This window comes from Vulpes lagopus, chromosome 9 (genome assembly GCF_018345385.1).
Source record: "Vulpes lagopus strain Blue_001 chromosome 9, ASM1834538v1, whole genome shotgun sequence".
NCBI lineage: Eukaryota > Metazoa > Chordata > Mammalia > Carnivora > Canidae > Vulpes > Vulpes lagopus.
Window position 1 is genome coordinate 62,783,753 of NC_054832.1, and position 17,202 is coordinate 62,800,954.

The window sequence follows — 17,202 nt, forward strand, 5'->3', positions numbered from 1 at the left end:
GTCTATTTACCTGCGCAATTAACCAGTCTATAAGTTTGTTGGCCATGACTACAGATTTGTAGGTCCTTAGATGGTAATCTTTATCTCTATAAAGGAAAAAGAAAACAAAACCAGTAAGCAAGGGTACAAGTGGAGGAAAACATTTCATTTAATATCAGTATACAACAGAAAAGTTTACTAAATATAATCTGAATGTATCATCCAAATTATGTGCAGATAAGAGAGGTTTCCGAGGTATACATAATAACTGAAAATTCCTTCATTACCTCATATCAGAACTGACCGACAAGGATACCAAAACAGGACATTTCTCCTTTGACATCTTCTTATACACAAGTATATTATTACTGATATATTATCTGGTAATAACTTAGCTAGAAACACAATACCTCATTAAAAGAATAACAAAATAGAATTCTTCCCTTAAAATCAAGATAGAGTCTACCCAAAAAAATCTCATCAAAATGTGGAGAATAAAGCAATCCTTTCATTCCTGAATTCTCCAGGAAGGCTGGATTTACACAGGAGCATTATTCCATTTGGCTCAGCTGCAGTGGCAGACAGCAGGTCTGCCTGAGGTAAACATGCTGAGAATCCTGTCATTCATCTTGTCTGATCAGAACATGGACAAGTGACACCACATCCCCAGGAAACCAAGGGAACCAGTTGATTCTACATTAGCCTCTACTTTCAGTAAACTTTCCAGATCTGAGAAATCATTCAAAGTGAAGTTAGATACCAACAAGTGCTCTTGATCAGAATGGGGCCCCCAGAGCAGAAATCTATAATGCATTCATTCTGCAGGCCTGGATCAAAGAGAAAATGACAGTCTTTTCAAAATGTCAAAAGATCTGAACTGCAAACAACTTGACGTAATAAATAATTACTAGCTCTATTCACAGTTCTTTAGCCCCTGTCAGCAATTGACAATTAATACTGACATCATTTTATCTACTTTCATAAAAGGAAAAGTCCCCGAAAAATGGTTGAAATTTCTGAGATCTTAGTAATGAATACATTAAGTTAGCTAGTAATCAACAGCAGATTCTTTTTTCAAAAAAAATCTTTTAAAATCTGTCTCCATGTTTCTGATACCTCATTGCCCATTTCATCTTGGTTTCCATAAACTTTAGTAAGAAGGGAAAGGGTAGTCAGGATATTATAAAACACATGTGGGTCATTGAATTCTTCACTCAAATATTTTTTCTTTTTGTAAGCTGAGTTCACACATATTAAAAGCATGACTATCATACATTCCATCTGTTTTATAGTTTTTTCCCATAAATTTTTCCTTGACAGCTCATAAACAATTGTCATTACTAGCCAAAGAACAATTCCTTCTTATCAGCTCTTATGGAATGTAACCTTCTTGATAAGAAATCCCATATGGCTAAAATACATTTTCAGAGCACATTTTCTCACATACAAAATCTACATATACACAGGTAACATGAAAAATGTAACCATTATTTTTTTCTGAGTTTAGCAGAAAAAACAAATTTAAGTACCCACTTGCTATTGAGTGAAGTAACCATCTTTTAGTGTTAGGTTATGCAAAATATTTGCAGGGTGGCTATGCTAGAAATCTAGTAGGGAATCAATAAATACGGGTTCATTTTCACTTGTTTTCACTTTAAGGAAGCCTATTTGTGACAAGGCATTTTTAGGAGTAATGGATAAGATTCTGTTTCTTCCTCAAGGATCTGCACTGTGTTCTCTATAAAACATTAGTGAGCATTACAATACACTTAAACAGCTACGTCTGGATAGTTTTTTCCTTAAGTTCTGAGTTTCCTTGGAATTGGAAACCAGAATGAAAAATAGAAACACAGCACATCAAACATTTGGATTCTATAGCCATGACTGAAAAGACTTTTTATTCATTTTGGAAATGAAGCATCCGTTTTTTTTTTTTTTTTTGGTCCTGAATATTAAGTTTCAGTCAATAAGTTCTAGATGACATCTGGCCATTTGAAATGAGCGTAGCATCATACTACATTCTATCAGTGTATATTTCATAAAAAAACAATAATATTCCAGAACATCTCTTCTATTAGTAATCATAACACAAAACTCAGTTTTCTGATGTCTTTCTGGAGAGATAAACTGAAAATTAATTATGATTCCACTTTAAAAAAGGCATATCTCTTCAAAAGGGAAATCATGTTAGAGAACAAAATTATAAAATTTTACTTATTAACTCCAATTAGTTCTTAATTTTCAAGTACAAAATCTTTTCTTTGGAAAAAAAGACTGTTAGAAGAAAATACTGTGAAAATGCATGCCAAAGATGTGATTATACAACTTGATGAAGAAAAATCAATACATAATAATCATAGTGGTATTTATAGGAAATAATATTTCCAAATCATCTCCTAGTCAACTATTATTAACTAAATATTAACTAAATGTGGATTATTTCATTATGAAGTCTATAATTTAGTATAGGCAAATAATTTTAGAAATCAGAATAAAAAGCCATGGAAAAAACTGTATAATTAGAGCTTCACAAAATTTAGAAAAATTTTCAGATCAATTATTACTTAAAATACTCTTGAAAGTATAATTTTCACTTATGGAAGAAAAATAAAATAAGCCAAGAGTCTGCAGCTGAACATTGCTTACCTAATATGCAATATAAATATTTCCAAATAAGTTGCCCAGAACTTAGAAATCAGACTCACCTAATCACTGGAGTAAACAGACTATGGAGACGGCAATATAATCTCACTCCCTATTATAAAATAAAGATATGTCAAAAACAAGGAAGATCACTCAAAGGACAGACTAACGAAATTTTGAGACTAATAAATCCACTGTCAACATTCTGAAATCACTATATAATCTCTACCATTTAAAAGTTATTCATCTGTTGTATTACATAAGAAAAAATAATATAACTTAAATAATTACAAACAGGACTAAGTTGTGCTATGAATTTGTCATATACACATGACATATACATAGAAAAAGCGTTTTTAAAACTATTTTTCTTAAAATGTAAAACTTCAAAATACAGGCAGAAAATAAATCTATGCAGCAATACCTCACACTACATGTTCATCATATATCAATATAAATTTTGTCAAATATGCGAAGAAAACTGATGTTACATAAATTTTATATATTTATGTATTTTTTAAATTTATTCAAGATTATACTTGAATTATAGGCCACTTGTTGCTACATGTGACATAGTTTTCAGTGGATATAATCTGAGTGATGCAATTTCATTACTTCCATTTAGAACTACATAAGAGAATGAAAAAAATGATCTAACCCTAGAATTCTTTAAATAGCAAAAAAGAAATTGAGAGACTTGCTTGCAAATGCTATTTTCTACACCAGAAGAATTTTTTTAAGTCTCTCAGCAGCATTTTATCTCAGTGAAGTATAACAACATGAACTCTGCTCTTGATAAAAGATTCTGGGAGAGGTTGTTACCTTTGAAATCACATCCTGCATCTCATTTCTTGGATAAAAAGTTCCATCATCATAACGAAATCTATATAACATCTGTTCTGGCTTGAATTGGTGTTTATCAGTAACTAAGAACATAGAAACAATATATTAAAATATTGACAATCTAAAATGTGGCAAATAAAAACAAATAAATTTATAAAATACATATTCCCAAATATTTAAACTTGTAGTTTACCAAAAACTTTAGTTTTCCTAACACAGTAATACTAATCCAGTATTTTGACAGTAAGATTCATAAGATTTTGTTATATATTTATAATTTCCATATAGTGATTTAAGAAATAGAGTAGCAATATTTAGTTAGCATAATATGAATATGTGTATAGTGTATTATTTATATAAATATACAATATTTAGTTAGCAAGAGTATGTGTATAGTGTATTATTTATATAAATATACAAAGTTGTGTTTTCTATTTCTTCACAGTGCCACAAAGTTAAGCAAAAACTGTCCTTCGAAAAGCAGATAATCTAATTAGTAAGTTATAATTCAATTCTCAGTCCTAGAGGTGAAATTTAGTATTTATCTATTTTATCCCACAGCAATCAGGCCAAGACCACACATAAACCAATCTTGACTGTTTATTCTGTGTTTAGAACTCTGGTGTAGATTATATAATTTTAGTATGTAACTTATTCCAAAATTTCAAGTTTTCTGAAACTGAGGAATGTTTTTCTTACATGTCACTTATTTTTTTTTTTCCTTTGTGGAAATGAGAATGGTCATCCTTCACTTTCATTCTTGAGGTAAGGGTTTCATATTCATAAAGACTCCTATTTAACTTCCTCTCAAGTTTTCTTCTTTTCCAGAAATATTTTATAGATAGTCTAACAAAAATGATTGTTTGTAAGAGGAAAAAAAAATTAATTAAACTTCAAAGAGTTTATCTTTAAATGTTTTCTTTACAAGGAATGCAACATTTGCAGAGCAGATAATTTACCTCAAGGGGCTGTGTTTTCATGATTAGATAGAAGATAGAGAGATGATTATTTTTTGTTAAAAATGTTAAAGAGGGAGAAAAAGTTGGCAGAATTAATTTTCATGAACTACATTTGGTGAATCCAGAGAAAGCCAAAAGACTTATCAGACACACACACACAACACACACATACAAACGTAAGTGAAGTTTCAGCTATTTTACCCCAACCTACCCAAACCATGTGCATGGCTTGCAGCCATCAGATTGAAACAGGATTGCTGCCAAAGAAAGATAGACAACACAGCCTTTTGGCACCTTTTTTTCCCCATATCAAGCCAAAAAGAAAAAAGCATGTGTGAAAGAAAAAAAGAAAAATAATATCGAGAGAAATATTTTGCAATCGTATGGCATGTCTCAAGACTAGTTATTTATTTCTTCTCTGCAATCTACCTTTTTCATTTTTATCCTCTAAGAGTCCCTGAAATACATTATTGTCTTGATATTTCAAAATTCAAGGAAATGTTGGGCCTAAATGTCTTTTGCCATGATAAAACAAACAGTAGTTTAAAATTCCTAATCAAAATGGAGTGCTTACTACTGAAAGATGCTGATGTAGTGAAACGCCAGGACACCTGCACCCCAATGTTCATAGCAGCAATGTCCACACTAGCCAAATTGTGGAAGGAGCCTCGATGTCCTTCGACAGATGAATGGAAGACGATGTGGTATATATATATATATACACAATGGAATATTACTTAGCCATCAGCTAATACCCATCATTTGCTTCAGTGTGGAGGGAACTGGAGGGTATTGTGCTGAGTGAAAAAAGTCAATCAGAGAAGGACAATCAGCATATGGTTTCACTCATACGTAGAATATAAGAAATAGTGAAAGGGATTATAAGGGAAAGGAGGGGAACTGAGTGGGAAAAATTAGAGAGACAAACCATGAGAGATTCCTAACTCTGGGAAACAAACAAAGGGTTGCAGAAGGGGACATGGGTAGGGGTATGGGGTAGCCGGGTAACAGGCACTGAGGGCACTTGATGGGATGAGCACTGGGTGTTATACTATATGTTGGCAAATTGAACTAAAATAAATAAATAAAATAGGGAAATTAAATTTAAAAAATGGAGTGCTTAGTTGTATAGCAAACTCCTGTGACTTTCATAATTAATCTTGGGTTCTTAGCTATTGCTCTGGAAAAACAGTGAATTGTTCTGCATTCAAATGCACTCCCTCCAACTTCTTGAACATGAAAAATAGGCTTATTGACTGTTGAGAATTAAGGTCATGTGAGAAAGGTTGCTTCACACCGTCTTCTAAACAACTATACAATATTGTGATATTACTAAGGATACAGCTGGCTCTCTAGGTGGTGAGGGAGAAGGAGTGCCAATCTGTAGTATTCACCAATTTCTGTGGTATTAAATACTCCCACACTGGCCAATATCAAGCTACTGAAATAAAGTCACTGAACACAGAGTTAGATGAGCAGTGATATATTATTATTTAGTATTTCTATCATACAGAAAAAATAGATAAAAATACCACCAAGAACATAAACAATAATAAAATATAGTAAAATAATTAGGAAGTAATGAGTTTTAATAATATATGAACTTTGTTTATAATATAATGTATGTGCTATCTGTTCATATAATTTTTAATAATAGCTGTGCTTTACAACCAGCTTGCAAATTTCTAAGAAATGTAATTACCACCTCTTTTAAGTTTGTATAGCCGACTTCAGCACACTACTGGATATAATGAATGAGGTCTCTAAATTTTTGCATAAGTATTTCTAATGTAAATAGTAAACTCAGATAAGAAAATATATCAGCATATCACCACGAAAGCGTATGCTGCTTCAACCCAGCAATTCCTTGGTATATCAAGGCTTTGCTTTTGTAAAGTTCTCAACAATATTTGCAATGTGAATAGTGGCAATAATAGTCAAATCTTTTTGCTTTCACTCTTTAAAACAGATGGTTCATTCAACTTTATTTTAGGAACTCTATTTTCACTAAATGCAGCTGGAACTACATACCAATAAAACAACCATGTTTGGCGCATATCTCTACATTCTAATAAGATTATTAATGTGAAGTTGCATAATGTGTTCTCCTCCTCCTAGTTTGGGGGAATCTGTACTAGTTAATTTTGGACACTTAAAAAAAGTGATTGCTTTTAGCAACAAAAATTCTATATGCCAAATCAGACATTACAACTGATCAAATTCTGATAACAATAATAGTACAGGCCACTAAAATCAAACTGTGAAAAACAGAATGTTAATAATAGGGAGGATTCAGGGCTTTATTTCTCAGAAAAAGAATTAATTGGGTTATAAATATCATTGTTCATAAAGACTTAAATTCTCCTATGTTAAATAATCAAAAGTCTTTACCTTTAAAAATTCAAAATAAATTTTAATCCAGAATTTAATCTTTCTTTACAAAATTATGTTGGAGAAAATGGTGTCTGAAGTTGGAGGATAAACTGATTAGGACTGAATTCTCCTATTCTGATATCCCTTACTAAAAAAATCTTATGTTGTTGATTTTTTCCCTTTCTTTAGATGAGGCAATTAAAAATATTGTGAGAAACACTTTAACAAAATAAATAAGGGTGGTTCTCTCAATGGAATTCAGTGATTCCTTCAAGAGCTTTTAGCAGTTATGAACTGAAGAACAGGTCAGACTCTAAAAGAGTATTCATGAAGATATTTAAGATTCATGAAGATATTTATGAAGATGTTATTCCAACTCGGGTTTGTACTAACTTACAATTGACATGAAAATGTTTGGCTAGCTACTCACAATTTCAGGCAAAGTAATAAGTTTTGTCATTGCAAAGTCAGTAAAATACCATCCATAAGAGTTATGTCTTGAGTTTTCAGAATCCAATGCACTATGCAAATAAGCGACTTACTCCTCACACAATTCCTAGGTCATCATGATGAAATATGAAAGCAAGAGTGGAAGGGTGGCTTGAAAATAACCTAATAGCCCCTTCAAAGGACATCCTCTTCCCCCACATCCTGAATTTTCCAGTTCTGGGTATAAAATTTCTGTAATGCCCTTTTGTTTATTACAAGGTATCTCATAGTCAAAAAAGAAAATATTATAACAAACTTAGTGTGTAGCTCTTTCTAAATACAGTAAGCATTGTACAAGTACAAAGATTGTATTTCTTAGATAATCTTTTAAACAAAGAGCAACATCAATTGCTGACAGCTTTAGGATCTTTTTTTCTCTTGTTTCTAATTCATAATGGTATGAAGTCACTCAAATTAACAACAGAAGTTATGAAAACCTCCATTGAAAGAGAAATGTTAAAAGTTATTTTTATGATTATTACATGATGATATAATCATAAAATATTGATGAGTTTATATAATGATTACTCTGGCTTTAAAATAATTCCAGTGATTTTTTTAATATTGACCTGGGAGCTATGTCTCAGTAGCAGAAATTGGGTCACTGTTGATCAAATCAGTTTAGCTTTTGTTTTTCCTGGACATGAATCTACCCTACATTTCTAAGTTTCTCTTGCAGTAAGGAGTGACCATGAAACTAAGTTGCATCTAAAGACATGCACAAAAAAGTAAGGCACAATGGGGGGTGTATAGGCCCATTTAAAACCAACAAACCAAAAACTCCACTACTCCTTCAACACGACTTTTAAGAGCTCTACACTGAAAGTAGGTGAGCCTCTATCAGACACCAAAACCCTGTGTGAGGGAGAGCACCGAACCCCATCCTCCACTAGTGACTTTACCTGAGTGAAAAAATAGCTTCTAGAATGTAAATCAATGTAGTTAGGTGGTATATTTGTTATAGCAGCTAGCATTAACCAATTCCTTCTCAGAGTTCCCTGCCAAAAATTAATTCTCCCATCCTAGTAGATTTCTACCTTTCTGAAAGGAAATATGTCAACAGCTGGATTGCTTGATAAACAAGGTAAAAAGACAGGCTTAAGACTACCAGACCATATGAAATAAAGTCACTATTCATGTTGACATACGTAAAGTACCTCATATAATATCCTACACATAGAATGAAGGAAAGAGTCAGGTAGGAAAAAAATAAACAGAGGTGTTCATAAACAGATTTTTTTCCTTCTTTGCTCTGTCTGGTAAGACATAGTCCCCGGAAGTACACAGTATAAATGAGACAAGAATCACGTGATTTCTGAAGGTCTATGATTGTATGCAAAACCTGTCTATATTCCACCTACTTGAGCTTCAGTGGACTGCAGGACAAAACAAATATATTCCCTTCTTGACCCAAGTATATACTTGGACTTGGGCTTAGAACAAAGGAAAGAGAAGCAGCAAAGAGAAAAGCCATCTAGCTCAATATCATCTTTTCATTCTTACTTTTAAGATTTTGGATAATGCTTTTTAGCATACTTGGTGCTACATGGTGTTTCTATGGTACCAAAGAATCAAGTACAAAATCATATACAATTTATCAGCATTATCTGTTTACTCACAATATAATTAGTCATTTATTTATCCACTGAGCAAATATTTATTGAGCACCTACACGTGATGGGCACTCCAGCCATTTACTATATATTAACAAACAAGGGTCCCGTTCTTATAGTATTTATATTTGATTCGGGGCCAGAGTAAGTATGGGAGATAGAGAAGGAATAAACAAATAAAACAGCATGATAAGTTTATAAAGAAAATTTAGAAAATTAAAATTAAAAACACAGCTTGTTGCAATAATGGGATAAGATTCTAAAAGTCAGAGTGCCACTGAAGACAAGATGGTGACTTTTGTAATTTCATTCACTGCTATCTCTCTAGCACCTAGAAAGGTCCCTAGCATATATTAGGAATTAATAAATAACTGTTGAATGAGAACAGCAAGAGCAAAGATCCCAAATGGAGTGTTCAAGGAGGAGACAGTAAGCCACAGGGGCCATCATGTAATGAATTAGGTGCGACACTATGTGCCTAGTCACAGAGGATGTCAGGGGCCCTATCACATGGGGCCTTTCAGGCCACGGAATAGAGATCCAGACTTTGATAAGGGATTCTGGATTTTTCTTTGAGTTTAATGGGATATCAGCAGATGATGATAAGCAGAATACCTTGATCTTACATTGTTTTAAAAGGTTTCCATGCTTTGTGCAGTGGCGGTATTGTAGCCAATGAGGTTTATCCAAGGCATGATTATTGCTAATTACAAGGTCTCCAGCTGTTATCTGTAGGGTGTATCATAGGGATGGAGGACCAAAGTGGAAGCAAGGAAGGAGAGGATGGTTACTGAGAAGAAGGTGGGGATCCTGGAAGTGAGAGGAGCTGTCTAATTAGGGACCTATTTTGGTGGTAGAATTTACAGAGCACCAGTACGGTGGGGAAAAACTGGGAAGATACAGTTCATTTTCGTCCCACTCTAATTAAAAAAAAAAAGGAACACTGAAATACCTTAGCCAAATATCCATGTTTATTCATAATCCCCCCCTCTTTCTCCTCTCCCACATTTTACATAAGAAATTCTTCAAGTTTTACTTCTCAGTCTCATTATCACTGTGTTCTTCTTTCTATGTTACTGATGTTCTCAGGAATCTGGTCCTCTCTTGAAATGATTGCCAAATTTGTCTCTGGATCTCCCTCTATTCTGAACTTAACATACATATTTTCAACTTCATGCTGAGTGCTCCCCTGTGGATGTCTCATACCCAGCCTACCACAAATTCTTTATCCTCTCCCTATCCTGCTCCTCCTCCTGAATAATCATCCCTGTCAACCAGCTAGAAACCTCAGAATAATCTGATCTTGCACTTCACTCCTCATCTCCCAGGCAATAGTTGCCAAATATGCTGTTCCGGCTTCATCAAAACCTCCCAGATGGGCCACTGTCATCATGCCACAGAACACAGCCCTCATCCTCCCATTGCAGGGAAAGGTGGGGACCTCCCAATGGATGAGGCTCCCTGCAGTGTCTCCAATGTCTCCACTCTGTGTTCCACATTGCTGCATGTGAGGGCTCTAGAGCCAAGTTCTGGCCACTTTTCTGCTTAAAAGTGTCCATCATCTCCTCACTCCCTTCAGAATAAGCCCTACATATTACAGCCAGAGTGTTAAGATCTTGTGGAATCAGATGTGCTTACCTTTCATACTACACCTCTCCTCCCCAGTAGGTTCATCTGTGACCTATACTGTCTCACCATGAGAGATCCTATGCTAGTTCCTGAAGAGACCACCGTAAGCTTTCCCAGTTCCATGCCTGAGTATCTATACTATTCCTCAGGGCAAGACGTTCTCTGCCCTTCTGTCCCACTTAGAGTCCTACTCATTCTACAATGCCTAACATTAATACACTTTCCCTCATAAAACAGTTCCAAATACTCTAATTAGAACTTACCACAGTCCCACATTTACCTGCATTTCTAATTTTTACCTGTTTTGTGGCCATTCGTATTAAAGTTAGCAAATATATCACCATAAACCCAACTCCCTAAAACTCCCAGAACTACAGTTCTGTATATGTTAGGCACTAGAAATGTTGTTAAAAATACATAAGCATTCTATAATGTGGACATTTACTATAAGCTAAATTGATTAAGGAATTAAGATGCCTCCAACTGATGGATAAATAGAATAGTTTAGTAACTAATAAAATAATTACCATGGTGGATGATTCCATTTTCTAACAATGCTTGTCCTAAGTGAACACCTTCCTCAGGCCTGTGAATCTCTCCAATTTCCAACAGCCATGACACAAATTCACTGCAATAGAAATACAGTAAAATGGTTAAGTAGTCTTTTTTGTCCTCCCTCAGGAAGTCTATTTCCACCATGCTTTCATCAAGCAGCTTTGGAAGGAATCTCAAATATAAAGAAATATTTGCAGTGCATTTCAGCATGCATTTTTTCCACACATGAGTAGCCCAAAATTATTTAAATTTTACTCTATTCTAAAAAAAAAAAATGCTATTCTGGAAAACCCATGTCCCTTTTCTAAACCACACATAATAACTATTCAACTCACTGAGACCTCTAATAAACACAAAGGGAAAATTTCAGAGCAGAGTTTTAATTATAAAGAGAATAAAAACAGATCCTAAAGAGGGCTAACAGGCAAAATAAATAGAACAATAACGACTTAATATAAGAGATAGACGGTCTGGAATGTGGCTTGCCATGCACAGAAAACCAGTGTGTTTGAAAGTCCCAGAAGGCAAACCAAAAATATTGTATACCCTATATGGTAGGTGGAATTCCAAACATGTCCTCCTACTCCCTCCTCCCATCAAGAATCCCATCCCTTGGTTTTGTAATCAAATCCTAACATAGGTAGTGCTATGAATGTATTTTGTATATGTAAATAAAATCCCAAGTCAGTTGATCTTAAAACATGTAAATTATTCAAGAGGGCTTGACTCAGTTGAGCACTTTGAAGGAAAGAGCTTTCTCAGGCGGGTGGCATAAGAGTAAGTAAGAAAAATTAAAAGCACAAGAAAGATTCAGTGAGCCACTGTTGCCTTTGAAAATAGAGGGGCCATGTAGCGAGGAATGCTGGCAGCTTCTGAGAGTGGTCCTAGCCGACAGCCAGCACACAAATAGGACTTACTCTTACAATCACTGAGGACTAAATTCTGAACCTGAATATGCTTGCAGGTGATTTATTCCTCAGAGCCTTAAGATAAGGGCCCGACCTCAGCGCAGCCCACATCTTGCTTTTGGCCTTTGAGACCCTAAGCAGGCAGCCTGGTATCATTCACCTTGATTTCCTTCTCACCTATAGAATTATGAGCTAATGACTGGGTGTTGTTTAAAGCCCTAGGTATGTGGTCATTTATTTTGCACCAATATAAATACACACCAAAAGTTTTATTATATTGTTTTCAAATTTTAAAGTCATTTATGGGGGGCACCTGGGTGGTTCAGTTGGTTAAGTTGGTTTCAGCTCAAGTCATGATCTCAGGGTCCTGGGATGGAGCCCTGCATGGGCCTTCTGCTCAGTGGGGAGTCTACTTCTCCCTCTACCTGTGTCCCTCCTCCTACTTGTGCACTTACTCTCTCTCTCCTCTCAAATAAATAAATAATTTTGATAATACATAAATAAATACATTGTTCATTTAAATAAATAAATAAATTGTTTATTTAAAAATAAATAATAAATAAATTGTTTATTTAAAAATAAACAAGCAAGTAAATAAATAAAGTTATTTAGTAAATCCATTCTTTAATTTAAACTGTCATCCTAAAGGAATACTCTGGCACAAAACAGTTCCATCAGAACTGTCTACCACATATATCTGCTGTGGCTGTGAAAGGCTAGGGAGGATGACAGCTCATATCTTTTACCATTTTGGGGTGGGGAGAGGAGCCCCAGACATCACATATAAATAGGATGATGTTTTGTAACCCAGGAGAGCACCAGCTCAGTAGTGATAGTTTATATGGCCATGTGGTATCATTAAGAAAACACTAAACACAGAAACATTTTACAATAAAATATTTTATAATGCTTATGTTATAAAAATCTAACATTTGAACTTTTACATAAAGTAATGGATAGTATTTAGAATGGTTTCAATTTTGCACAGAGGTCAGAGAAGCCAAGGTATAGAAAGTGTCAGGAGATTACTTCTCCATTTATTACAAAACTGAAAGCAACACATATGACTAAAGTCAAATAACTGAGGGTTGCAGAATTCTAAAAGTGGGTATCGAGTCTAACAATACATTTTCAGGCAGAAGAAGTTGTTAAAATGCTTTCAATTCTTCTATTAAATAGAAATCATCCAAAAGAAAGAAAATCTGAAAAGAAGTAAAACTTCAGGTTTCTTCCTTGATAGCACAAAAGTAATGAGTATCAACTCCAGGGGCACCTGGGTGGTTCAGTCGGTTAAGTGCCTGCCTTTGGCTCAGGTCATGATCTCAGGGTCCTGGGACCAAGCCCCCCGTTGGGCTCTGCACTCAGCACAGAGAATCTGCTTGTCCTTCTCCCTCTGCTCCTCCTCCACTATCTCTCTCTCTCTCAAATAAATAAAATTTTTTTTAAAAGTATATCAATTCCACAGTGCTGTCACAGGATTAGATGAGCTGATAAATGCCAGGAACTCAGCACAGTGCCTGGCACATTTTGAGCACTTATTAATATCAGTGGTTGACAAATGGGTTGAGCTGGTTGGTATGTAGCTCAAGCATCATTCTCCGTTCTGAAATCTGAATACATCAAATTAAAATGAGAGAAAGAGCACATTCTAAGTATTGCTATAAATTAGGAGCATAGAGGAAGAAAAGAGACTGGTTACCAAAGGAAGTTAATGGGCGGCTTTATTGTGGGACCTACTGAAATCACAGGAAGATCCCATTAACACTCTGTGAAAGGATCGTGATCCTGTCAAAAGCAATCTCAAACTTGGGCTGTAACACAGAGCTAGTGTGTTGTTATGGAAAAAGCCACAGTGAACACAGCTAAGATTTACTGAGTCTTTCCTGTGTATCAGCACTATGGATGGTGAATGCTCACATACCATCGTAACTAACTAGCACTATGGCCAAGTGAGATCATAGGGTAAAGAGTTAATAAAACCCCTGCTCTTTTAATTAAGAAAACGTGACCCTGAGTCAACTTTGTAGCTCTGTTCCCTTAGAACCTGATGCAGGCAGGGTGTTAGCCGTGTTACCAGGAAGCACTGCTTATGGTCAAAATGAGTTCTGCTGGCTAAATGGAATACTAATAAATGCCTGGTGAGAAGCTATAGCCTGAAGTGACTCTTAGAAGCAGGCATGTCCCTATGAGAACCCCGGAAGTTATGTCCATGGGGTTGTTATAAAAAATAGGGTCTTCTTTGCAACATTGGGTTTCTAAGCCAAGGTGGGCTTATATCTGCTCTTTCTCTTGCACAAGAGCCATCACCCAGGGCTTGATAGTGACACCAGCTTGCTGGCAGCTGTGTGGTCTGGTGTAAGGACCATGCCCACTAATGAAGAGACCCCATACTGCCCTGCAGGCCAGGGTTTCCTGGCTTATATTCTTCTAACAGGGTTGGGAGCTGGTGTGGCCTGTGGTTATTTTGTTGTGTCTGCATAACGAATCAAGAAGACATTCTGGGAGGTATTACAAGTAAGCACTATAATCATCTTCATTTTTTAGAGAGGAAGAAGAAAGTTAAACTTCCCAAATCTCTTAACTAGCCAGAGGTAGGAGACAGTCTGTTTATGATGTGTGTTCCAAGTCCAGACTTGGAATTAGCACTCCAGACTACTTTTATAGAGTTGACATTGGCATTTAATAGCTATATGAAGGTGGGCATGGTAAACTCCCTGATCGCTGGTTTTTGAATCTTTAAAAAATACAAAGCTTTTAACTTCTAAGTATATGCATCTGAGGATTAGAAATAACATATAGGGACAGCCAGCACAGGGCCTGGCTTGAGCAGTAGTACCTTTGGTCCCACAGGCTTCGCTCAGCAGGGACCCCCACGTCTAGTTGTCCTCAGAACCCAAAGGACACACAGTAAACCTATGCTAAAGCCCAGGCAACTTCCCTGCCTGTTGCTCTGTGCTGGGTCCCTTGCATGACCCTCTTTTTCAGACTCGTCGACACTCCTTCATGCTGAGCCCAGCTGCCAAAGTGCTGAATTAATCGCGAGTTTAGACTGTGTGTTCTCCGTTCCCGAGTCTTCTCAAACTCTAGGCCTGTACTCACATCCCTGCTAGACTCTGAGCCCGCCTGCCTGCCAGCCCTGCATCTGCTTCGCCCTTAGAACACAGTACATCTGAAATTGTTGAAGTCATGTGTGGATGGATAGATGTCTTAAGTTTTCTATGATTTCTGGCTCTGAGTCCATTCCTTCATCCCACTATGGGCCAGGAAATGTTCACAGTTAAAGAAATATTCAAAAATGCCCAGAGGAATATTTTTTAAAGAAAAATCATTAAAGTAAACAAAAAAAAAAGAAAGAAAAGAAAAATCATTAAAGAAAGGTCAACACAGGACATGGTGAAAATATGAAAGAAATACATGTGCTCAGACTCCCGACCTTACCTTCCAAGGAAGCATTTAGGGAACGTGGTCAATTTTCTTTTTCTGTCTTTGATCAGATTTCCCTGTTTGCACATCATCTTATAAAGTTTCTCACCCTGTTCGGAGATCATTACCCAGGTGTCTTGCTCCATTCCTAATTTTAAACCTATCCAAAATGAAACAAAGGACAGGTAACTGAAAAAGTTTCCCCACTCACTCATGTCTGCATTAAACAAACATCTATGGCACATCTCCCATGTGCAGAGGTCTGCAGATACAGAGCTCTGTACCATAGGGCTCTGATCGCCAAGAAGCTCATGAGATACCAGGGAGATGGTCAGGACATGATCCCCAGGGCTGTCCAGTGCCTTTGTGCAAACTGTGCTCAAAGGTACATGGTTTGGCCAGTGGAGGAAGAACAGCTGCACCGCGGCTCCAGGCACCCATTCTGCAGAATTTGATCAGCACAACTGGAGAGGTGGCCCTCAAAACAGCCTTACAGGAGATAGTGTGACACAATAAAGGCATATTCAGGCAATCATTTTTTTTAAGATGGTATTTATTTATTCATGAGAGACACAGAGAGAGGAAGAGACAGAGGCAGAGGGAGAAGCAGGCTCCCTGTGGGGACCCTGATGTAGGACTCAATCCTGGGACCCCGCGGTCATGCCCTGAGTCAAACATGGAACCTCAAACAACCCTGAGCCACTGAGGCATCCCATATTCAGAGCATCTTACCTCCGAGAAACATTAAGAAAGGTTTCACAGAAGACCAATGTTTAAATGCAGAGGAATGAAGAGAATTTTCAGAGAGAGAGGACGTGTTCACCAGAGCTACCTGAGGTTCTGAAGCAGCACAGGGTACTGAGCTCCAGGCTGGAGGGGAGAGGTCAGGGGGCATGCTGCTGGGTTAGGCAGGGGCCTTGCGCAACTGCAGATTCCACGTTCTTCATCCCTGAGGTATCAGGGAAACATGCAAGGGTTTTGACCAGAGGGACGGGAAAAGCAGGGCAGGACAGGAAATAAAGTTTTGTTGCTTTGGAAACAAAGCTCAGATGACAGTGTAGGAATAAACTGAAGGTGGAGGGTTTAAAAAGAGAGCCATCATTAGGAGGAGACCTCAAAAACTTAGGTAACGTCAAGCCCCTGCAGACAACAGTAGGGGCCCCAGGGCCAAGAGAATGAAGCTGAGAAATCTCCAGGAAGTGGTATCAATAGGATACAGCAAAAGGTTAAATGTAGGCATCATGGAGAATAGAGAGATCAGGATGCCTGCCAAGCTTTTAAGGAAAGCCAAACTGGGGAGTAGGGGGAAGAGGCATATTTGGGAAAGGGTTTCAGGTAAGGAGGAGGCCAAGACTGTGCAGGTTGACTCTGGATGTTCAGGTGGAGGCTAAGAGTCAGAGGAACAAATGCATACGAAGCTCAAGAGAGAGGACAAGGCAGGACATAAAGATGGAGAAAGTGGCAATGCAGACCCGGACATGAATCTGGTGGGAATAGGTAACCCAGGCAAGGATCCTTCTTAGAGGGGACCAGTGTCAAAGCTGAAAGCCTTTGTGGCTGAAAGCCACAATCAGCCAATGGGACTGATGAACTGTTGCAGAAGAAATACTTGGAATTATTTTTAGTCTTCTAGCTACAAAATTTCTTACTAAAATTTTTATTTACAATGGAAGAGCAATTCCCATGTCAGTAATAGAGAACAATCCATTAACAGAACCTGTTAACATAAATTTCTAGAATGTGCTTTCTTTCTCCCTACCTCCCTCCTTCCTTTCTCTCCTTCCTCCC

At 36.7% G+C, this 17,202-nt stretch overlaps 1 protein-coding gene across 2 annotated transcripts in view; it reads right to left on the bottom strand.

Annotated features, from left to right (window-relative positions):
* PREX2 (phosphatidylinositol-3,4,5-trisphosphate dependent Rac exchange factor 2) overlaps positions 1 to 17,202 on the bottom strand; it is a 285,113-nt gene that overhangs the window by 154,030 nt on the left and 113,881 nt on the right. For both annotated transcript variants that reach the window (XM_041768878.1, XM_041768877.1), the window contains 5 exons: positions 15,430 to 15,574; positions 11,056 to 11,156; positions 3,445 to 3,548; positions 2,685 to 2,734; positions 11 to 86 (listed from right to left, as the gene is read on the bottom strand). In XM_041768878.1, coding sequence (XP_041624812.1) covers positions 11 to 86; positions 2,685 to 2,734; positions 3,445 to 3,548; positions 11,056 to 11,156; positions 15,430 to 15,574 — 476 coding nt within the window. The remainder of the gene's footprint in view (positions 1 to 10; positions 87 to 2,684; positions 2,735 to 3,444; positions 3,549 to 11,055; positions 11,157 to 15,429; positions 15,575 to 17,202) is intronic.